The sequence below is a fragment of the Sphaerodactylus townsendi genome, linkage group LG12 (assembly GCF_021028975.2).
Source record: "Sphaerodactylus townsendi isolate TG3544 linkage group LG12, MPM_Stown_v2.3, whole genome shotgun sequence".
NCBI classification, from domain to species: Eukaryota; Metazoa; Chordata; class Lepidosauria; order Squamata; family Sphaerodactylidae; genus Sphaerodactylus; species Sphaerodactylus townsendi.
Genome location: NC_059436.1, coordinates 55,015,599 through 55,039,308, shown reverse-complemented (window position 1 = coordinate 55,039,308; position 23,710 = coordinate 55,015,599). Strand labels below are relative to the sequence as shown.

The 23,710-nt window shown below is 51.4% G+C and overlaps 1 protein-coding gene across 1 annotated transcript in view; it reads right to left on the bottom strand.

Moving 5' to 3' along the window:
* The window catches only part of PRDM12 (PR/SET domain 12), a 34,118-nt gene extending 12,031 nt beyond the window's left edge, over positions 1 to 22,087 (bottom strand). The window contains exons 1-3 of the mRNA XM_048513548.1: positions 21,660 to 22,087; positions 16,291 to 16,481; positions 12,195 to 12,350 (exon numbers count right to left, since the gene is read on the bottom strand). Coding sequence (XP_048369505.1) covers positions 12,195 to 12,350; positions 16,291 to 16,481; positions 21,660 to 21,918 — 606 coding nt within the window. The 5' untranslated portion in view covers positions 21,919 to 22,087. The remainder of the gene's footprint in view (positions 1 to 12,194; positions 12,351 to 16,290; positions 16,482 to 21,659) is intronic.
* Positions 22,088 to 23,710: the final 1,623 nt, after the last annotated feature.

The window sequence follows — 23,710 nt, the reverse complement described above, 5'->3', positions numbered from 1 at the left end:
GCAAATCAGTCTCTTCTCCTGCCACCTTCCCTAACGATAGAATAGGCCTCTGTGCAAATATGGCCATTTTCACTTCCTGTTGACATTGTTCAAAATTGCACAGATTTAAAGGAGTGGGGTGGGATTCAGCACAAGGAAACAGCAAACAGCCTGGAAAAGATCCAGGTTCAGTGCCCAAAGCAAAAAAAGAAAAAAGAAGAGGGGGGAACCTGCCAGTCAAAATGGAAAGGAGAAGAATCAAAAAGCATCCCTCGACTGGACACGCAAGAATTCCAAACCAGAACCAAGCCGGAAGACGCGCTTCAATTTTGCCCACCACTGGGTTAGTTTTGAAGCATCAACCCCTTCCAGAGCATCATGGGCACAGATCTCTACCCAAGCACCTACAAGGAAGGCTTGCGGAGGCATAGCTTTCTCTGGGCTTGGGGGGGTGTGTGTGTGCCAGGCATCTCTCCTGCCCCCCAGAACTGTGCTGCCTCTGTGGGGCCAAGCCAAGCTTCTGCAGCACGGGAGAACTGCTAGGGGCACAAAACAGCTTACAGCTCCTTGCAGGTTTCTGCCCCGCAGAGATTCCAATTTAAGCAGGGAAGATGTCCAAGAGATGGTCAGGAAGGTGCCAAAATAAATGCTTTTTGAAAACAGCACATTCTCCTTTCTTCCTTCCCTCCTTGTTTCTCTCATCCCACTGTGTCATAATACAGTTATTTTCTTTTTAGAAAGCAAATAGCAAAAAAGGCTGCCAAAAAGCTTTCACAGTTTTCTGTGGGGGGAATAAACACCCCCCCACCCCAACTCTTGCTAAAATCTTAACTGTTATTTTCCCATTAGGTGGAGAAACCTGAGATACAGAGGAAGCCACATAATAACAGTACTTTGCCATGCAGTCGCGGTTGCTGTGGAGGCGGCTATTGGAGGGGACCTTCTCACATTGTGAGATGAAGAATCACACAGGAACATCCTTGTGCCTGTTGACAGATGGTGTGGCATGGCAATTTAAAAATTTGAGGGCTGCAAGTTTTAATCGGTTTGAATTGGCCAATTGATCCATGAAAGCTACACTGGCCGACAGTCGCGCATGGGAGTGCGTGATAAGCACGTGCACAAGCTGGAATTATTTTGGAGGTTGATACTGGATGTGAGCAGGAAGATGAAGCAGGCGGATTTAAAGTAGGAAGGTGCCTTATCTCTTGTCTCAGGCAATTGGGTATATATATATTTTTAAAATGTGTTACGAAGACGTGCCCCTCCCTGCAGCTTTTCTTTGTTGCCCAAGTACACGGGTGGCTTAGGTTTAAGGTCACCAGCCTCCAGTCAAAGCGTAGAGATCCCTCAGAATTAGAGGTGTTCTCCAGACCACAGATATCAGTTCACCTGGAGAAAATGGCTGAGTTGGGTGGGTGGGGGGACTTCTATGACCACCAAGGCCCCTCCCATTCTGTGCCTCCCCATGCTCTACCTCCTAATCGCCAAGAATTTCCCAACTCAGAGTTGGCAACCCTATTTAGAGTTTGGATTTGGATTTATATCCCCCCTTTCACTCCTGTAGGAGACTCAAAGGGGTGTCAGGATGTGGTGAGTGTGTAGGTCGTCCTTGAGAGGTGGCTGCCAGCTGCTTCTGGCTTTCTGCCTGGGATGGGGATTTTTGCTTATGGGTTTATCTTTCCTTGCCTGTGAGAAACTATGCTTTGATTATTATGTATTGCTTTGAGTATTGGCTTTGTTTGTTCTGGTTTGGCGGGAATGTGATGTGCCACTGTGTAAAATCTATAACCAAAGGTCTGAGTCTCTCAGACCACAATAAAAAACTGAGAATGGTTACTTTGGCCTGGACTTTGCTAGTTCGTTACAAGGGGCTCCCTTCCCCCCTCACAACAAACACCCTATGAGATGGGTGGGGCTGAGAGAGCTCCGAGAAGCTGTGACTAGCCCGAGGTCACGCAGCTGGCATGTGTGGGAGTGCGCACGCTAATCTGAATTCCCCAGATAAGCCTCCACAACTCAAGCGGCAGAGCTGGGAATCAAACCCGGTTCCTCCAGATCAGTTTAGATCAATTCAGATTTCAGTCTTACCAGATTAATTAAGATATATAGGAGAAGGAGGGATTTTTTATTGGTTAGGCAGGCAATATTTCTGCTTTCCTTCTAGGGATTTTTTGAATACAGAAATTGGTGACTTTAGGAAAGGTTCAAGGAAGTTTTGAGTAGCTGTTGAGGACAGCAGTTTAACCACAACTGACACTAGGGGATCGAGTGGCCCAGTCCATGAGTTTCTTGTACCCTGTCTCTTGGAAAGCCAGTTCGCACACTGGGACCCAGCTGTTGGTTCTGCTGCAATAGATGTCAAATGTTTTGGGGAGAAAACAAATATCTCCAAAAATAGCATGGGAAAAAAGCAGAGGTGTGTGTGTGGGGGGGTGTGGCACCCAGGGCAACATCTGCTCCGGGCGCCCCCTGCACCCCCCCACCCCATGCCCCACTTACCTTAGCTGGGGAAGCCTGCTGCAGGCTGCCCCTCGACCTGGCCCCGCCAGGCTGCTCTGCCGGCTGAAGGAGCAGCCTGGTGGGGAGGGGCCGAGGGGTGCCCTGTGGTGGCCGAGGCTGAAGGAGCAGCCTGGCGGGGCTGAGGGGCGGGTGTGGGGGGCAATTCTCCACCCTCCCACATGACCAGCTGGTGTGTGCCCAGGAACATGTGACCCCCTGGCAAAAGGTCATTTGTGACTCCCAGCTAAAACTGCCAATTTTCTTTCTGAAAAATTCTGGCATCTCAGTCTGAGACTTCGTACAGATGCAGATAGTTTCAGAGGGCAGCCACGCTGGTCTGCAGGAAAACAGCTCAATTCGGGTCCAGTAACACCTTGAAGGCCTGTAACTGATTCAGTAGCCACATTTCTTGACTTATTTATAATTCAGAGTTCCAAGGGTAAACTTAACTATTACCTCCTTCCTCTTCTTCTTTTTTATTTTTATCTTTACTACTACTACTACTACTACTACTACTACTACTACTACTACTACTACTACTACTACTACTACTCTCTTTCTTTTCCTTTGTCTGGCCTGAATGAACCTACTGTTTATGAAAATGTACCTTTAAGCCAATAAAGGTTGTTGATGCTGACCTTGCAGGCCTTGAGCATGGTTGCCTGCACAAGTCCCAGCTCACCAGATCTCAGAAGCATGGCAGGGTCAGCCCTGGTCAGTATTTGGATGGGACACCACCAAGGAGGTCCAGGGTGACTACACAAAGGCAGACAGCCGCAAAGCATCTCTGAACATCTCTCACCTTGAAAACCCCACAAGGGGAGCCCGTAAGTTTGATATGGATATGCTAGCTTATAATGTTTTAAGCCATTGTATTTAATCATACAAGTTATATGAGAGTAATTCACGGGGGGGCACCAAGTACTTCAGAAACTTATTTTAGTTGGAAGAAACAAAACTCATCGGGCAGTCTGACACTGAGCTTTTCAGAAGGTTTGGGAAAACAGGACCCCTCAGTAGAGATAAGTTAGCAGAAGCTCAGAAAACATTTGATAAGGATGGAATAGAGACTTGGTTGATATAGCAACCAAAATCTCTGAATGGGGCAAGATGACATAAGGAATATATGTCCAATTGTGGAAAGCAAGATGGGTTTTGGAAAGGGGGGAGCTTTTAGGAGCAGCCCAGCCAATGGGTAAAGAGACAAAGTATACTAACAAGTAAGTACAGGGAGGGGAGAAGAACTGGTAACGTGATGGGCAGTTTGACCCAGCCAATGGGCAAAAGACAAGGAGGGATGTTTGTAAGAGGGTATAAAGTAAGTTACGCAGATAGAAGAGCTTCGAACCTCCTCTCTGTCCTGATTGACAAAGGAGAGTTCCCTCTTCTGCGCAGAATTGAAAGAAAACAATAAATCTCTGAACTCTGAAGAAGCTTTTGGATGGTTATTGGTAACCGGCTTTTGCCTCGGGGGCAGGGCTATTGCCCTGTGCCTATCAAGTTGGCTGCAACTTGATTGCAAAAATAAAACAAAACAAACCATTTTAAGGACTGACAAGATTTCTGGTATATATATCTGAAGAGCTTCTTATGTTGAGATTTCTGCCATGTTTCTGAGGTTATTTTTGTGATTATCATGAGGACCAACCACTTGACAGAGTGATTGTAACATTGATAGTTTTTTTTTTAATATTGTTGACCTCACTGATTTATAGTGTAATTGTATAGATATTTCTGTAAGGTATGGGATTAAAGTATATTAAAGTTCTTTAAAAAAAGGTTTTCCAGGATATGAGTTTTTGAGAGTCAGAGTCGATTAAAACACCTGGCAGATGGAGCTTTGGCTCTCGAAAGTGCAGGCCCCCCCAATATTGTTTGTCTCTAAAGTGCTACTGAAGTTGAATCTAGATGCGCACAAGCAGGATACAAAGAAGCTGTGATGTGAAGCAGGAAGCTTCCAATGGAAGACAAGCTTAAATGGATCAGATGGACAAGATTTTAAAATACCGGATTATGACTGATGTGTTTACTAGCGAGCACTTTTAAAACCTCTTTTTATTTCAAAAGGATGGGAATTGAGTCCAGCAATTTTAGCAAAGTGGCCCTTCTGTGAACTTTTGACCCTTTGACTCGAAAATGAAATGGAAAGACAGAAGGCCATTAGAAGTAGCAAAAATCCATGACTGCATCTTAGGAGGTGTGTTTTGTTTTGTTTTTAATTCTAATAGCAGGGAAGAGGGCAGGAGTCAACTTTTTCCCTTCCCTAATTTCCCAATTTAAATATTCTGTTTCTCCCCACAGGGGTAACATTCTGGTATTGCATTTGTAAGTTTTCCCTCAGGGGGCAAAATTCACCTGAGAAGGCAATTTATACTGGGAATGTGGGGAGGGATTTAACCCTTTCAAACACTACAGCCCAATCCAATTTCTACCAACCCTCTTCATCTTCCCCTCCTGTTCTCCTGGCTAGTCCAGAGCCGTGGTCACGATGAGACTGAATCATTCTATCAGAAGCCCTGGTCTCTCCCCTCCTAAGAATATAAGCATTACTTATTTTTTTAACAACTGGTATGGATAGTTTTTTGGGGGTGGGGTTGAAAAGTTGGAGTGTTTACATTTATAAAACCAACAACTAAGGAGGCGTGTGATACTGATTTTGTAAAGCTATGAAAAGAGTGGATAAAGGGCACGGAGGGAGTTTTTTCTGCTCTCTCCAATTATATTAATTCAATGAAATGATTGGAAATCCGTTCAGAACACACAAAAGAATATCCTTCTTTACTCAATGAGTAATTAATTTGTGAAATTACTACCACTAGTAGATGTAGCGATAGCCACAAGTATAGCTGGCTTCAAGAGAAAACTTGATTCGTGAGGGATGGAGCCATCAATGGCTACACGACCCGATGGCTAAAGAAACCTCCACAGTTGGAGGAAGTGAACCTCTGAGTATGAGTGCCGAGAGGCAGCACCCTGCTTCTCAACCTTCCAGCAAAACAGGATGCTAAATTTAGATGGAGTCTGGTGGGTCCAATCCAGCAGAGCTGCTGTTATTGTCCCACTGTTCTATTCCTTAATTGCAAAACTGCCTGGTATGTTTTTTATCTCACCTGTTCTCTGAGAGCTCAGGGAGGCTACATAGGTCTCCTTTTCCCATTTTATCCTCACTGCAACGCGTAGGCAGACTGGCTTAGCATCACCCAGCATGTTTAAGGGCACAGTGAGGATTTGAACCCAGAACCTAGCCCAAGTAACAGCTCCACCAAACCACAATTTGTGGGGGCCGGCTACAGCTGCCTAGTGGACAAGCTCTGTACAGAAGAAGAAGAAGAAGAGTTTGGATTTATATCCCGCCTTTCTCTCCCGCAGGAGACTCAAAGGGGCTGACAATCTCCTTGCCCTTCCCCCCTCACAACAAACACCCAGTGAGGTGGGTGGGGCTGAGAGAGGTCCGAGAAGTTGTGACTAGCCCAAGGTCACCCAGCTGGCGTGTGTGGGAGTGCCCAGGCTAATCTGAATTCCCTAGATAAGCCTCCACAGCTCAGGCAGCAGAGCTGGGAATCAAACCCGGTTCCTCCAGATTAGATACACGAGCTCTTAACCTCCTAAGCCACTGCTGTGTAGAAGGACTTTTGTTATCCTTACATAGCTTCTTTCCATCACTGAAAGGAGGAGAGGAGGGAGCAGGTCAACCAAGTGGGATGGAAGGAGGAGAGGTGGAGCCCAAAGTAACCCCAACAGTAGTGTAGACAGGAGAATGAGCTTTGAACCAAAGCAGACCGAGTCTACCTTGGGCCGGCCACTCTCTTTCAGCCCCAGTTGATCACGCTGAACACTCACACATGAACACATGAAGCCACCTTATACTGCCATTGAAGTCCATACCACCTTTCGAGGGTTGTGAGCCTTTCACATCACCTGTTGCCTGGTCCTTTAACTGAAGGCAGCAGGTATTTGAACCTGGGGCCTTCCACTGAGCCCCTCCTACCTCTAAGGATGCTGCAAGGATTATCCAAAGGCCAGGGCAGGGTCAGCATAGGTTGTTGCCCCAAGAATGGTGCGTCCACCTCCTTTCTACCAAGCGTTGGCATGCCCCTCACTGCCCATCCCCAAACAGACTGGAGAGCCACCCCTGGCTGAGGGGTTCTCTAGAGATCCATTCATGAGGGTTCAGAGGAGGCAGGCTTTTGCCCCTCTGGCTGTTGCATAGTTTTGTGACTGAAAGAGCCCCTTCCCTCCTACGGCCTGACCTGGTTGGCCCAGGGCAAGTCTCGGAAACTAAGCAAGGTCACCCCAGGAGGTCACCCAGGAAATCCCCGTTGCCACACAGAGGCTGCAACTTGGCAGCACTTCCCTCCCCTGCCCGACAACCTGACCATCTGGCTAAAGGAAACCAAGCTGGTAGGCCACCCCCTCTTTTTTTTCTTTAACTGGACATCACATACAATATAGTGTTGTTTGATTGTTCAAATTTATTTTGGGGTAGTTTTCACATTGTGGTAGCCCACCTTGCATCCGGGGATACCTGGGAGAAAGGCATATTTTTAAAAATTGACAAACTGGAAGGCCCGGGGAATGAGGGGGGGTGATTTGAAAAGGGGTCTGAGGGTGAAAGGGTTAATCCCCTCTCTTAGGTGAATGGGTTAATCCCCACATGCCCCTTGACCATAATGGCAAAAATCTGGCAAAGATCCCTGCTCAGATTTTTCCAGCGTCACCTTAATTGAGTACTTGAGATAAGCTACGTGCAGAGCCTCAAAAAAGCACTTTGTGGATGCTGAAGATTACTCTTGCTGTTGTGGACAATCGATATATATATATATTTTAAACCACCACAACTTTCCTCCTATTCTTGTTCAAGCACTCTGCATAGTCCCAGAGACTTCTGTGCCCGGTCACCAGCTCCTGAACCTTGCTCCTCTTTTGAACTGTTTCAAGGGCAGCAAAACATGATGGTCAACCATGACGCTTTTGTCATTTCCCAGAAAACAAGGAAACAGATAAAAAAAAGGTGCAAGATGATGGGATTTTTGCCACGTGACACCCCGCTTTGAAGCTTCATCAGGGGCATCAGAATTCAGCAAAAGGTTTGGCACAAATGAATGGAAGGACCAAAGAAACTTATACAGCACAGCACACAGGCAGGGGCTCCACATGGCAATAAAGCCGTCACCTGGCCCCTTGCTGCTGCGTCTCTTTGTCCTCCTTTGGGTTGCTCGATGTAGCCCCATTTTTCTTTCTTTTATTATTATTATTATTATTATTATTATTATTATTATTATTATTATTATTATTATTATTATTATTATTGTTTTCTGGCATCAGCTTCGTCTTGCCACGTTCCCTTTTCTGCTTGTCAGGCAACTGTCAGAAACACAATTGTCAGACACACCCAGGGAAAAGGAAGGCAACGGATGGCTGGCAAGCAGGGCTTGAAGGGCTACCAAAGGGATTGTAACCCCAACTCCCCCCCCCCACAAGCTCTTTCTTGCCCCAGTTCCATTAAATCCCTTGCAACCCCTGATCTGAGGTGTTTTGTGGCCCTGCCTTCAAGGTACGGCTGTCACTTCCTGGATCCACACCACCAACAGTGACTCAAGTCCAGTCTGTTTCCATGGTGCTGATGGCTGCTGAGCCCCTAGGTGGTGTTTCTGGATCCTCCTTACAACCCTGCAAGGTAGGTCACTCACGTTCTTATATTAACATTGCAGGTGTGAGAGATCATTGCTTCGGGCTTTGGAGTTATCTCCTGGCAAAAAAGAGCTGGACACCAGGAATGTCTTGGTTTATAGGCTCAGGCAAAGTTATTTCTGAGGATGCTTTCCCACCTCTGCTGCCACTGCCTCTGTCCTTAGTCTGTCCTAAAGCTCATTTCCTTAAACCCACTAAATGCAGATTGTAAGTTCAGGCATGGGCAGAGAATACCTGTCTTTTTGTCTCTTACACAGCAGGGAACACACTTCCAGGGACACTTTATCTGGAATATAACAGAAGTACATTTTCCCGCCTCCTTTCAACCCACTGGAAATTGTACCCAAGGAAACTTAATGGCATTTTAATCCTTAGCATCCAGACTATTCAAAGCATTTCACAGACTTGACCTGAATAAATGTTTCCAACAACCCAGCAAGGTAGGCCTATGTTATTATCCTCCTATTGCAGATGGGGCAGGCGAGTCTAAGAGAGAGTGGATTGCCTAAGGTCACCTGGTGAGTTCGAGGGAGAGGGGATCTGCAAATGAAGGGGGGGGGGGGCTTCCTGGTTTATAGCTCCACAGCAGTAAACTTCTGAACTTGTCATCTCTCTATTGGGTTTCAATCTTTCCCAGGCTCCAGGGAGCTCAGGGTGAAGTATGTGGTTCCTCCCTCTTTCTCTTGCCCTCCACAACAACACTGTAGGGTAGGTCAAGCTAATAGTGACTGGCCAAAGGTACCCTTTAAATGGGAGTGCTAGCTCTCCTTATAAGTAATTACTGAAAACTCGGATTCAAGTCAAGAGGGGCAGGCAGCTTAACAGCTTATGATGTACGTTTTAACTTTCAAACAATTATTATTTTTTAAATAATAAAAGTTGATAATAAAGGAGTGCAATATAATTTTTATACTTTGTAATAGACCCTTATTAAATTATTGGCTACCTTATGCTGATCTTCTACTAAAGAAGACAGCTTTTTTGAAAACATGGAATGATGCCATGGATCCTGTTTTAGACACTCAGGCGGAGAGAAGAGAGAGTATCCAAGATTTGTGCCTAATTGGAATTTTGTTATGGACAATAGAATTGATTTGGTTTATGGTCAAAGAAGAAGAGCAAGTTAATATAATCAGATTGTACAGACTGATTAATTAAGGGCTAACATTCCCCAACTTCGATATCCTTCATGGTTTTCTGTATGTTCAATTGTATGTCTAATTGTATGTTATGAGTAAGAGTTGTGTTTTTGGTAATAAGTATTTGTTAAGTGTTATGTGTTGGAATTATGCATTAGAGTATATAGTGGTAGTCCGTTAGGTATCGGTACAAATGGATGTTTGGAATCACACTAGCACAATAAATGCACTGTGCACTTTACATTTATATTGAGGCTTGTGTATTAGCAGTATATCTTTTTGTGCTTTGGATATACTAAGTTTTCCCAATGGGGCAGGCAAATAGTGACTCTCTGAAACCACTTCAGGTTGAGTAAACACTGTGCTGTGGCCGGCATATTTCCTCTGTAGCCCCAATCCAGCCAGCGTGGGGTAGTGGTTAGAGTGTGTGACTAGATTATAGCAGATCCTGGTTCCAATTTCTACTCTGCCATGAAAGTTCACTGGGCCAATTACAGACTTGCAGCCTACCCTACCTCATAGGGTTGTTGTGAGAATGAAATGTCAGGGAGGAAACCGATGTGAGCTACTTTGGGTCCTCGCTGGAAAGAAAGGTGAGGTATAAATGAAGAAAATAAATAATCCAAATGAAGGAAATAAACAATAGGAATCTGATCCCCATGTGCCTGGGAACCATGAAATCCCAAACCTTGGCCCAAAACAGCCACCAGGGGGCACGCGTAAAGGCATGTATGGGGAAGAGCAAGAGCGCCTAATCCGCTAATAATGTCCTGGCATTATTCAATGCCCTGCATTTGGCTCTAAAAGGGTGGCTACACCCCCAAGTTCTCCCTGGGGACTCTGTTATGTCCAGTTGAGCCCACAGTTAGACTCAGAGTAGGAATTTAAACCCTGATATCACGTTCCACTCTGTAACCACTATCTTACATTGGTTGTCTGATAGCTTTGTGCTGGTTTAAACAACTTTAAAATAAAGTAAACACAGGGCATTCATGGGTCTCTGGAACAGGCAAACTGAACGATATAGATGAAAATCTCCCATCTGCACAATGAGATGTTAACACCTAACTATGACAATGATCCTCTGAAGATGTCAGCCACAGATGCAGGCAAAACGTCAAGAGAAAATGCTACTAGACCAAGGCCATACTGCCCGGAAACTACAAAACACTCCAGTGATTCCGGCCGTGAAAGCCTTCAACAATACATTACGACAATTTTGTGTGATGGCAGCAAGGCAGAATCAGCTGCTTGAGAATATGTACCAAATGTTGCCTGCTGGAAACCCAAATATTATTTGTTTCCCTCTCTTTTGTAAGCAATTACAGTCCAACTAGTTTGGAAGCTAATTTGCCCACCACGGTGCAAAGAAATATAATAGTCGTGGAATGGGTCCTCAAGTCACAGCTGACTTCTGGTTAGCCCTCAAGGTAAGAGACATTAAAAGGTGGTTTGTGCCCTTGCCTGCCTCTGCACAGCAACCCAGGACTTCCTGGGTGGTCTCCCATGCAAGTAACAACCGGGGCAGACCCTGACTGGGTAATCCAAGCAGAGGCATACCAGGGTAAATGGTGCCGGGAGACAAATTGTCTCTGGGTGCCCTCCCTGCGCCTGGGGGCAGGGCTCCACTTCCCTCGCTGCTGCCCCATCCCCACTCACACCACCACCACCACCGCACCCCGCCCTCCTCCACCCCCTCACTCCCAGCCAGCAGCTGGCTGTCCCTTATGCCCTTCCCTCCAGGGAGGCCAGAAGAGACTGCAGTCCCTGGCCTCAGAGAACTGCTTTTATAAGCACTGAGGGGTGGCACAGGGGGCTGGGCCATGCCCCCACCCTGCCCCTGGAGGTATGGCCATGCCTCCCCAAGGCCCACCCCCGGCCTCAGTGCTTATAAAAGCAACTCTCCAAGACTGGGGACTGCAGTCTCCTGTGGCTGGCCTGCCTGAAGGGGAGGGCAGAAGGCACTGCTGGCTGCCGGCTGGGAGCCCAGCCTGGAGGGGGGGTGGAGCCAGGCACCCTCGACCCTGCCCATGTCCATGTTGATGATGACATGGGCGGGGTCGAGGGCACTTGGAGATGATGGCAGCAGGAAGTCCTACTGCCTCGTCATCTTCAAGCGTCCTCAACCCCACCCATGTGTCATTGACCTGGGCAGGATCGAGGGCGCCATCTTCCTGGTCATGTGGGGAGCCAATTTTTCACCCCCCACGTGACCAGAAGAGTGGCGCTTGGGGGCAGTGGCGTATTTGCCTTGTCCCTAGGCAAATACGCCACTGCATCCAAGTCAGGGCAGGAATTCCATTACATGCCGTGGCGTACCAGGCCTAAATGGCACCCAGGGGCACGACCCCTCCCTGCCTGCTCCCTGCGCCCCCCGTGCCCCATTTACGGGAGCTTGCAGGGAGGCCAGGGGGTGGGGCTCAGGGAGGGCAGCCTGGGCGGGCACTGTGGCGGCCAACTGGGTTGCCATGCTGCGGGTGCAGGAACCTGGCCAGTGCCCAGTGCCCCCCACGTGATGAAATGGCATACGCCTGGGGACATGGGAAATTAGGCGCATGCCACTGATTACACACATCACGTTCATACTTGTTCTCTTCCTGTGAAATTTCACCAGGCAAAGCCCACAAAATGTTGTTTTACATTCATGAGGGCTGGAAACTTGACTTGTAGAAATTCCTTTTTCAGAATGGTGGTGTTGGTTTTTTTTGCATATGGGTGTAACTGGGGAGCGTTGTCTCGCTGAGAGCAGTCAGCATTTCTCACCATTTCAGCTCCTCTGCTCAGGGACAAAACAGTTGGGGAACAAAAGGAACACCCACAACTGCTGTTCACGCAAGGTTCCCAGCTGAGCTCCCTCCTCCCCGTTCTCCCCAGGCTCCCTACCTCAATGGCCTTGTAAAAGATGCTGTTGCCGATCTGCACCACCTCCAGGTTTTGCTCCTGCTCATTGCGGGCGCACTTGATGTACGTCATCCAGCTGCGATGGTCCTCTTGGCTGGCGTCAATGAAGTAGCGGACTGCTCCGTCCTCACTGAAGACCTGCACGAGTGCGAGAGCCGGGAGGGCGGAGATTACACCAGAAGCCCCACAGTTCCTTAAAGCCTGACAACATTCATTTCTACATGAGTTTTTGTGAGTCATGGGTGAGGTAAAATAGTGCTGGGAAATCTCATGGAGCAGACAGAGTCCAAAGATCGCCCTGTGTCTGAATAAGCGCATTCTGCCTGCCCCTTCTTCAAAAAGATGACAAAGATGCAGAAAATGCATTTGCCCAACACAGTGCCACGGTGGGTGCAGGCAGCATCTCCCAAAAGGACTGAGCGTTGGACATTTTTTCTGCAAATAAAAGCTGTGGGGCTCTGGGTTTGGAAGGAGAACGAGCTCAGAAGAAGAGAAGATGACAGAGATTTATGAAATTATTAATAATGGGGGAAAGTGGGGAGAGATTATTTTACCTCTCCTACTCTTGGGCTGCCCAAATACTTTTTTCTTGGGGGGGGGGGGGGAATCAACCAGTGATTTGATTGGTTGTAAATTCAAGATTTATGAAACAAAATATTACATTGTGCCATTCATAATCAATTTGTGGGACTTCCTGTCACTAAATGTGGAGATGGCCTTAAGTCATAAAGGGGAATTAGAAGAGATTCATTAGCCACGAGGGCTAAGAGAAACCTCCATGGTCAGAGGCAGTCTATCTCTAGATACCAGAGACTGGGAGATCACATAGGGCCAAGGCCTTTGTGTCCTGTATGTGGGCTTTAATGGCCACCCACTGCTCAAAACAGTTTGCTAGACTAGAGCAGATGCTTGATCCAGCAAAGCACGTCTTCATTTCAATTGCAGCTTTGTGACTCTTCTTCTACAGGGACTCCCGTGTCCTCTTGGAGCTCCTGGTGGTGGCCCTGGTCTGCCAACTGCAGTCCCTGGAGACCAGCTCAAGATCAGTATTAGCAGGATGCCCAGAAACCTTCAGAATCCCAAACAGAAGCAAAGGACAACCAGGCAGGAAAAAGAGAGAAGTGGAACCCTCCAGTCATGCATTTCTAAGCTTCCACTGTGGTTGTCTCCCTCCTGACTCTTTTGCCCTCTTCTAGTGGGGCATCATGGGCCAGTGTGCAGTGGAGAACCTCCAACTCCAACAAGAATATATTCCTGTCTCAGTCAACTGCGGAGAGGATGTTTTCTCCACCAGCGTGAAGCTAGAGAGAAGCAGCTGGGCAGTTTTTAATCCAGCAGGGGGAAAAGAAAACATGGGGCCTAATTTTGCAGCCTCCTGGCAGGCAGTGGCAAAGGGGGGAGGGCTGGAGGGGTTGCATATGTATGCTTTTACTTTAAGAGAAACTGAAGCTTCCTGGCCCAGTTCCAAGTGCCACTTTTTACCTTTAAATCCCTTCACAGCCTGGGGCCCTCATACTTGATGTCACGTTGCATCTCCCAGTATAATCCCCTACACCAGTTACATTCTTCCCCTTTAGGAACACACCACACACACACCCTGCTTAGGACTGTCCATATGGCTACGGTAAGATCATGGCCTTTTCCTCTGGTGGGCCTGGTCCTTTGGAACGGCCTGCCAGCACAGATGAGGCCAGGTTGCCAACTTCTGGATGAAGCCTAGAGATCTCCTGGAGTTTCAGCTGATCTCCAAACAACAGAGGCCAGTTCCTCCAGAGAAAAGGCTGCCTCAGAGGGTGGACTCTACGATATCATACCCAAATAAGTTCCCTCTCGTCCTCAGATGCTGCTGTTCTCAGACTCGGCCTTCAAATCTCCAGGAATTTCCAAACCCAGAGTTGGCACCTTGAGAGTGAGGCAGGCACTACTTTGAGGAAGTCTGTCCTCTTCCAGAGAGCGTTTCACGGAGGGTGAATTTTCCCTGTGGATCTGGATGTCAGTTAGCTGATCCTGCGTTTTAAATTGGTTGTGTTTTAAAACCAGAACGCTTTCAACAAGGTAATTGGTGGTATTTTAATTGGCCTTAATTTTGTTAATTGACTGTTCTTTATGCCTCAGCAGCTCAGTCAACGCACCGTTCCCCCAAATAAATTCATGGAGATCAGGCAGGATCGAGAGGGTTTAAATAAACAGATGAGCCTGCGGACGCTGGCTGGCACTGCTGCGAAGGGCCAGGAGCAAAGCCAGCAGCTGCTGCCGCTCTCTTCGCTGGCCGGCCGTCTTGGTGCTATTCGCTCCTGCCTGTTAGCAGCAATCCCGGACAGCAGCCCGGTGGCGAGAATGTTCCCAAGTCTGTGAAAGGACCGGAATATCCACAGCAGAAAATGACCTGTCACTTGCATGAGGAAGAAAAGTCCTGCTAAGAGCCAATCACATCCAGCATCCTGCTCCCCACGGCAGCCACAGTTTGTGTCCTGTCTTTCCCTGCAGAGCTGGGAATAGGACAATCCTCCTGTCCTCCAGTTTATCCTCATAACAACACTGTAAGGTAGTTAGGCTGGATGAAAGAGCATGGCCCACGGGGAGACTCGTGGCAGAATAGGGGACACACTCAGATCTCCGTAGTCTGTCTCACCCAGAAGCCTTCAGAAAATTCATAAGCAGGAAACAGGCTAAAGTGCAACACTAGAAAAGCTAAATTCTCTAGACTGGTCTCAGCCACATGTGAGCAGGACACACGGAGCCTCACGCTGCTGCCCAGGAATGGCACAAATGCATCCTCCAGCTTTATGCTTCAGATTTTTGTAATCCTACTCCTGTGTTGCATTGCTTATTAGACGCTTCATCCTACTGGCTCCATTGACTGTGTGCTACTACGCTGTGAGCTACTATGGCTGGAGCCCCAGCAATACACAAACCAACAAGTCTGGCAAGCCTACTGTCTGAGGAGGGTGAGTAGCGAAATGTGGCTCAAAGCAACTTCTGATAGAAAATTACAGACCCACGAAAGAACTTTCATGACCTTTGATCAACTGGAGTCATGCAGCTTCTTTAAGAGGAACACACTGTTACTTGAGTATAAGCGCTCCTGAGCTCTCGTCCCTCTAAGCCTGGGCTGGGTTTGTCTTTAAGGTGCTGCAAAACTCTGATTTGTTGTTTCTGCACCAGACTGGGGTGGCAAAAGGGCCTTCGAGTCACCGCTGCTGTATGGCAATCTTGCAGAGCTGTCCAGGCTGGAAACCAGTCGGTGGTTTTGCCACAGCCTGCCTCTGCGTAGCAGCGGTTTCTTAGCCAGGTGCTAACAAAGGCTGACCCTGCTCAGTTTCCAAGATCTGTTGAGATCGGGCCAGCCTGGGCCCACCAAGTCAGCAGACGTGGAAACTGCCTCTCTGAAATTAATTTTTTTTAAATAGCTGTGCATTTTTTCTTCACCGGCAGCCTTGGGAAGCCCAAACTGCACCACCCAATCCCGAGTCTTGCTGGTGCTGCCCCTCTGTGCAAACGAGGCCACGGATTTACTCCTGGGAGGCCAGGAGGGCAAAGCAAACCCTTCGGCTTGTTGCCATTTCTCTGGGTCTGAAGTGCACCCCAAAGCTGGACTTGAAGACAGACAGAGCAAGCTCTGGACTAGCTGGAGACAAAACACTGTGGACTAGCTGGAGGCACAGCAGGTGTCTTCCCCCCCCTCCCCCGCCGAGCTGGTTTGGAGGCAGCAGCAGCAGCAGCAGATCTGCAGCCTCTCTTCTTTATGGCCCCCCACAGCGTGTTCCACCCACCCCCACCCCCAGCACCAGAAGTGTGAAGGGCAAAGCTCTTAACAATATTTTCTGTACCAAACAAGGTAGACCCGTCATCTCTCAGACCAGCCTCTCAAGGCCAAGCTCCAAAAACGACCAACTTGGACCTGCCAGTCGCCTCTCTTGCTGCTGACAGCCAGGAGCTATCGACAGACAGTGCCCTCCCGGGCCCAGTCCCAGCAGTGATTTGGGTGGCTGCTCAGAGAACCTGGCCTGAAGCTGGCAGATGCCCCCATTCCTCAGGCACCCCTCCCATGCCCCTCCAGGACTCTGTCAGTCCTTACCTCCCACATGAGATTGTTGTTCTTGCAAAGGTCCACGTGTTCCGGGGAGATGATCCGGCCGGTGAAGGGTCCCATCTCTGTGCCAGCTTTGATCCAGGTTTTCGAGAAGATGCCCAGCCCTTCCCCGGGAATGGAACTCTGGGCGATGATCACTTCCGACGGAAGAACCAAGCTGGATAATTTCTGGACTTCTGCAGGGGAGAGGGAGAAAAAGGAAGAAGATTTGATAGAGAAGTAATCACAGGATCACTCCATGCATGGGTGACACATCCTTTCAGAATACAGGCCAGGCAGTGTGGGCCCGCGGTATGTGCTGAAATCAAATGTGCAGCCCAAGCAAGCGTGGCCCCTTCTCAGACTCTGAGGGCTCCTGCTCAAAATGCCGCCCCAATTTCCTGACTAGAAGAATCGTGGAATGTCGATTAGCTAACCATGGAGACGAGAACCGTGGCAAAGTGGCTGGTTCTGGCCTCCAGCACATGAGACGGGGCCTTCTTGGTGCACCCTGGCTGCACATTCCAGAATTGTGTACAGACCACGGTCACTTCGAACCAGAGCCACTGAAGACTGCCACAGCCAAACAGCTGAGAACAGGAGCCAAGGAAGGAAGGCACAACCAGCTTTGCCGGATCAGACCCAAAGTCCTTCTCTGCTTCAGTTGTGGCCAATCCCACATGAAGTGTTGGAAGGACCCTCTGTTCTTTGCCCCCCGCCCTCCCCAGCATTTGAGGGACAGTGCTCAATGCTGTTTAGCTATGGTGCCAATATTCCCTTTAGAAATTTGTCTGATCCTTTCCAAAGTTGCTTAAGCCTGTAGACATTGCTGCTCCTTGTCCCACAGGCAAGGGCCCCTTCCGCACGCCCAAAATAATGCATTTTCAAATCACTTTCACAACTGCTTGCATGTGGATTTTGCTATTCCGCACAGCTTCAAAGAGCACTGAAAGCAGTGTGAAAGTGCATTATTCTGCATGTGCGGAATGAGCCAAGCCTTTTTCTGTCCCCTCTCTCCCATAGGTGGCCAATTGCAACACTGGATTATTGTACGGAGGTATAAAGGTTGCTGAAAGACTTTACTCAGAATACTTGGAAGGCTTGAAAAACACTACATAAAAATCAAAGTTTTGTTTAGAAGATTCACGGGCTTGTTGGAGACGTCTGATTGGGATAATAATAGAGCCAGCCAAGAAACCCCTGAACTGGTTTGCAACCCTGGCTGGGCTTCTGAATCCGGAATCAAGGCCACTGCCGGCCACAAAAGCAACTAGCCTATTTACCCACACTCACAGACGATGATAGCTGGTTTAATGATACATCTAGGAAAAGTGTTTTGCTGATAACTACAAAACCGTTTTGCTGCCTCTCTGCCCCCCCCCCCCCCCCAAAAAAAAGGCCTGGTGACGTAGCCTGTGATGGCACAAGGGAGGCCAGAGAATAATCTGGGAAACAGGGTCTGGGTTTGGAATTTTCTCCCCGCAAACCCCCAGGGCAGGGGGGCGGGAGGGCCAGACCCTTTGCCGGCAACCAAAGCAATCCAACCAGGCCAACTCACAGCCCTCCAAAGAGCACTAGGCAGAACATGGTTTTGGGAGTGAAGAGGGCTCAGTGCTTTTGAACCTGCAGGTTAAACTGGTTTTGAGTCTACATTCTACTTCCACAGGCAATAGGGTCAAACCAGAAAAATCAAGAATGGCAATCCTATAAAGATGCAGGAACAATTTTGTGCCATTGGAACAAACACAGAGTGCATCCCGCAAACAGACACTCACTCAGATGGAGCCAGGTGCTTTGTCCAAAGGGTGTCGTGTGTTTGCGTGGGTGCTGTCAAGTTGCTATTCGCTTATGGCAACCTTACAAAAAAAACACAAATGACACTGCAGTGGGTGAAATCATTCAAGGGATCTCCTTCCTTGCCAGAGCCAGATCAAGGGATTTTGAGGAGGGCGTTTTCAAGATACTTTGTCACCCACAAGCAAGGTACAACCATTTCCTCCTGAGCTCCTGCTACCGCCCGCATCTTGGAGCTGGGCCTTGTGGTGTAGGCCCAGAAGGGAATGCCACTGTCCTCTTGCCCTGCTGGTGGCAGGGGGCAAACAGAGCCCCGGTCGTGCCACAGGGCCCTCCTCCTTGTGGTGCCTCCATGCAGTCCTCCCATTCAGTTGTGACAGTGAGTTCCTCTGGTTTCTGCCATGCTCATCAATGGCACAACTGGCAGAACACAAAAGGTGCCTCGACTGGACAGAAGGATCCCAGGTGAATTGACTTCCCCCGCTTTGCCTGGTGCTTCTGCATCTGGATGAGACAATGTGGGATTTTCCATTCATGCTGCCAGTCCAGGCACCTTTTCCCCGCCTTCACGTGGAGGAGGAAAGAGCCCGTGCTGGATCGAGCCTTCGGACTCTGCAGCCTCCAGCAAATCCACCAGTTGGGCAAGAAGAGCGCAGTCCTTCCTCTTCCTCTTTGCTTCCCCGGCTACAGATACGCAGACGGACGGCTGCCTCTGAGCATGCAATGTCTGTCTCCACTACTGGCATTGTAGGTGCCTGTGCTTTTTAACACTCAGTAACCTCAGCACATACATGATAACTCACAATAGATACAGGACAAAATAAACAATTGTGTAAGTAGCATACACAAACACCTGCCTCACTTCACACATCTCCACAGCCCTGCGTTTCTTTCACAGTCACACACAACACTTACCTCACTGAAGTCTGAGCCGTAAAGACGGCACTCATCATGCATGTAGCTAACTGAACATGAAATGCGTGTACACTGTTGAAAAAAGATACTGCACACACCACACAATCGCCACAAGATTCACAAAGCAGGGCCGTCACCAGCGGTTAGCCACAACACACAAACAGAACCTCCATCTCCAGATGCAGTGTACCCCTGTATTGTTAAATGAATTCAGTTTGTTGAGGTGGAAGGAGGAAACCCTTCTCTGTGCACTGCAAGCTGTTTGAAGAAGGGTTTCCTCCATCTACCCCACAAGGTGAATTAATTTAACAGTACAGGGGTACACTGCATCTGAAGATGGAGGTTCTGTGACCCACCCTGCTATGGGTCACTTCCATGCTCCCATGCAGCCCAGTTGCCACACGCCTCACACCCATGCTCAGTGGCGCTCACATCTGCCTTAGACTGATCTCTGCACAGCTCCACCCTGCCACTCGCCTGCCTGATGAATCTCACAAGCAACTGGGGCCCCGGGGTCAAGTCTGGCTGCCCAAGAGGACGGGGATCCTTGCTTGCTGACTCTGAGAAATCAGGAGTCTGTGGCCCCGAATGTGCAGGGAGGGAGCCAGTCCAGGGGGAAGGGGCTCTCCAATCTGCTGGGTAGTTTCCCACACCCCATCAAGTTTCCTTTGGTCCGGCTTCCCCTGTAATTCAGGCGATATGGCCAAGACTGGCACCCTTTCCCCATGAAGCCCACCTCGCTGTCTCACTGATGCCGCCCCACAGCATCTCCTCGTGGCTCCCACTGTCATGGCCACCCATCTGCGTGGTGCCTCTGCCCCTAGCCACAATGTGCCTTTCCTGCGCCCTGTGTGTGTGTGTGTGTGTGTAAAAGGACAACCGTTTACAAGACTCCCCTCAGAGGCAGGAGAGAGGAAAGGACCTGGGAAAACCGGAGCGCAGACCACAGAAAGGCCCTCGGCTGAGAAAAAGGGGGTTAAATGGTGTCCATGGCAGTCCATAAAGCAATTTGTCACGCTGTTTAAAGTGATCCGCATTCATTCAAGTCACTTGGAAGGAAGAGGGCTAATTCCAAATTCATTAGCCCGGGAAGAATGCTGTCGCCCAACACTCCGGCGCTGAATGGCCACAGAAACGTGTTTTAAAAGGCCCAGGAATTCCTCGGACAAAATGGGAGAGATTAGCTGGATGACATCCCCTGAAAGGCCGCCCAATGGAGGCTTCATGGCAAATTAAGAAAGGAACAGAAATCTTCCAGGGGGGGAGCGAGCGGGGGGGGGGGGAGCCCCGGCGATGGAGATGGACCGTCGCGGCCTCGATGAATGGCCACGGAGAACTTGAGACATGTGGAAGAAAAGGACCGGGGCCGCCCCCCCTCCCCGACCCCCCCGCTGCCCTTTTAACGTTCTGCGTCGAAGTGGGAACTTTCTCAGGTCAGGCCCAAGTTAACTCCCTGAATGCGCAGCCCTTCGCCGTCAGTCAGCTGCGATCACACGCCTGATGGGGCTTTAAATGCCCGCCGCTCGGAGCGCCCGAGAGGGCCCGCAAGGAGCCCGCCGCCCGCAAAGGCCGCCGCCGCGGAGAAGAAGAAGAAGTCAAAAAAGAAAAGCGGGACGAAGAAGACGAGGAGGAGGAGGAGGAGGATTATGATGCCCGGAGAAAAAGGGAGACCCCAAGAGAGCGGGGGGAGCACTTGGGGGGGAAGTTCACAGGAATGTGGGCGAAAGGGAGCAAGGGGGGGGGAGGGAAGGAATTTGGGTTCAAGGGAGCAGAGGCGCCGCCGGAGCCCAGCCTCTGTGGGGCGGGGCGGGGCCGATTTTGGGAGCCCCCCATGCGGAGACCCCCTTGCAGGCCCGGGGAAGGCGGGTGGGGGGGGCTGTGCCTTGGACCGTCCTCAGCCGTCTGCAAGCGGCCCTCGGCGGCCGGGGGCTGCGCTCCGCTCGCGGCGTCGTCGCCCCCTCGTCTGCAGACGGGCAGAAGCGCCTGGGGGTGGGGGTGGCTTTGGCGTGGGAAGGGCGGCGGGGGGCTCGGCCCCTCCCGGGTGGGCTTCGGGCTCCTTGGGAAGGGCGGCTGAGGAGGGCGCGGGGCGAGGAGCGGTGCGCCCTAGAGGAGGCTCCTTGGCAAAGCGCACCTGGAGCGGCGCACACCTGTCGGGGCGGCTTCTCTTGGCTTGTCCTTCTTGGGAGGCGGCTGCGGGAAGCCGCCCTCCGCTGGACTGAAGGCGGGAGGCTCCCGGCCCCTACGACGGCTGGCGCGGTGTGCCCGCCTGCGTGCCTGCCAGAGGGGCTTTGCCGTTGCCTGCCTCTCCTGCCTCCCGTTCAAGTTCCCACCGAACAGACCCGCTGGGCTGCCAGACCCCGCGACCCCCGAGCGCTTGGAAACGCTGCCTCGCTGTGCGGCCGTCGAGTCGCAGCCGCCTTTGGGCCAAGGCCGCCACGTTTCCAAGGCCGGAGGTGCGTGGCCATCGCCTGCGGAGCCCGGACTGCGACCCGGCTCAGGCCCCCGGACCTGACGGACTTCCGCGGGATGCCCCATCCAGCTTCCTCCGTCCCCGCTGCCAGATTTGTCAGGCAGAGACCGCGGGGTTTCAAAGGGGCGCGCGGCGGGGGCTCCGCCGGCACCTCCGCAGCTGACCCATCCGGGGGCGCGTGGCGCGACTGACTCACCTCCGGAGAAGGACTGGGCCAGCACCTCGGCGGTGAAGGCCGTCTTGGGGTTGCCGCCGCCGCCGCCGCCTCCCGCGCCTCCGCCGCCGCCGGCCTTGTCCTCGAAGAGCTGCTCGCCCAGCACGTTCCTCCAGCGGCCGTAGAGGAAGCTGTGCAGGATGTCCGACGTGATGACCTCGGCCAGCGCCAGGCCCGCCGGAGGCGCCTTCAGGCCGCCCTTCAGCACCAGCGCCTCGGCCGGCAGCACCGAGCCCATCATGGGCAGCCCCAGGCGCAGCCCCCCGGGCCCGGCCACCCCCACGCCGCCGGCCACACAAGCCACCGCGCCCGCACCCGCAGCCCGGCCCGCGCCCAGATATAGAGCTGCGCCCCGGAGACCGCCCCGACGGGGCCCGACCACGACGCGCGTCCTGACGTTGCGCGGGAGCCCGGCGGGACCCGACTGAGCCGAAGCTGCCCCGCGCACGGAGAGAGACCCCCGCCCCCGACGGGGGGGCCGAGCCGAGCCGGAGAAGGGCGGGGGGAGAGCGAAGGGTCCGCCCCTCCTGGCCCACCAATCCGGACGGGGAAAGGCAGCCACCGGCACCTGCTCGCCCCGCGCCTCTCGGCAAGGCTGGCCAGTTTGCCGTTCACCTCGGGGGCGGCCGGTGTGTGTGTGTTTGTGGGGTGGGGGTGGGCGCACACACATGGTTTTTCCTTTTTAACAAAATCAGGGCAGGAGCACCCACAGGGCGCCCTCCCCACCTCCCCCCCCCGTCCTGAATGCCAACGGGATGCCCTTCTTTCTTTCTTTCTTTCTTTCTTTCTTTCTTTCTTTCTTTCTTTCTTTCTTTCTTTCTTTCTTTCTTTCTTTCTTTCTTTCTTTCTTTCTTTCTTTCTTTCTTTCTTTCTTTCTTTCTTTCTTTCTTTCTTTCCAGGTTTGCGGCTGAGGGAGTTTCCTTGGCCAGGCCAGGCAGGGGTGGGGTGGAGATCAGCTCGGATTCCTGGCAAGATCTGGCCGTGCTCGCCGCGGCAGATACGCCGAGAAGCCCCGTGGATTCGACCTCGGCCGAAGGGGGGGGGCGAGAGAAGCAGACCCCCTCCCCAGGGGAAAGAGGGCAATACCGCCACGGGGAAGCTGACCAGCTCGGCGCCCTGCGCTCCTCTGCCCCTCCTCACCTGTGCACCGGGGCCGCCCCTGCTGTCCCCAACCTCTTGGGCCGTCGCCTCCCGCGGCTCACTCGCTGCGCAGACCCCCCCCCCCGCAGCGCCTGTGGCTGGCGGTTTCCCCAAGGAAGGAGGCCAGACAGACCCTCCCGGGGGTTTTGTGGCCCGCCCCCCGTTCGCCAGGTAGCCTGCAGCGGCCACAGCACAAGCCAAAGCAGTGCGGAGAGAGGGGACAAGGGACCCCGGAGCCTCCTGCCCCAAAGAGGGGGACACGCACAGGCAGAGTCCAGCTGCCCCCTCCCCACAGAAAGCCAACCTACCCCCCACCTCCTCACACACACACCCTCGAAGCGTTCTAGCGGCGGCGTGTTGGCCCGGATCGCGCCTTCCAGCTCCCTCCGGGTCGGCCGCGCCGCGTCACTCCCGGCCCCAGTTTTGCGTTTTTCTGCCCTTTCGGGGGGGATTCTTGGGCGGTTCGCATGTGTCGCAAAGGAGAGCGGAGGCGGCCGCCAGAGGCCCGGCGGGGAGTGGGCCCCGTTGTTCAGGCAAACCCGGTTCGGTTTCTCTCTCTCTCTCAAACGAGTTGACGTTGATTCCGACCCAGGGCGGGCTGGCGGGCCCCCGTGCGGAGAGGAGAGGCGCAGCGCCGTCCTGCCAAAGAACGACCCCAAATCGCGACTCTTTTCTTTTGAGAAACAAAACCGTTGTTAATTTCGGAGCGGAACTGGATTCAAGAGAATGGCTGCTGTTTTTCAATTAGCACTGGATTGATGGAAGAGCAGAATTATTCACATTAGCGTTAGGCGCGCGCACATCAGTGTACAGGAGGGTGACAATAAAAATTAATGCGTTTCCCGAGGCGGTTCGTCCGCGCCCCTCCCCGCTGGCCGAGCGGCTTAATTCGT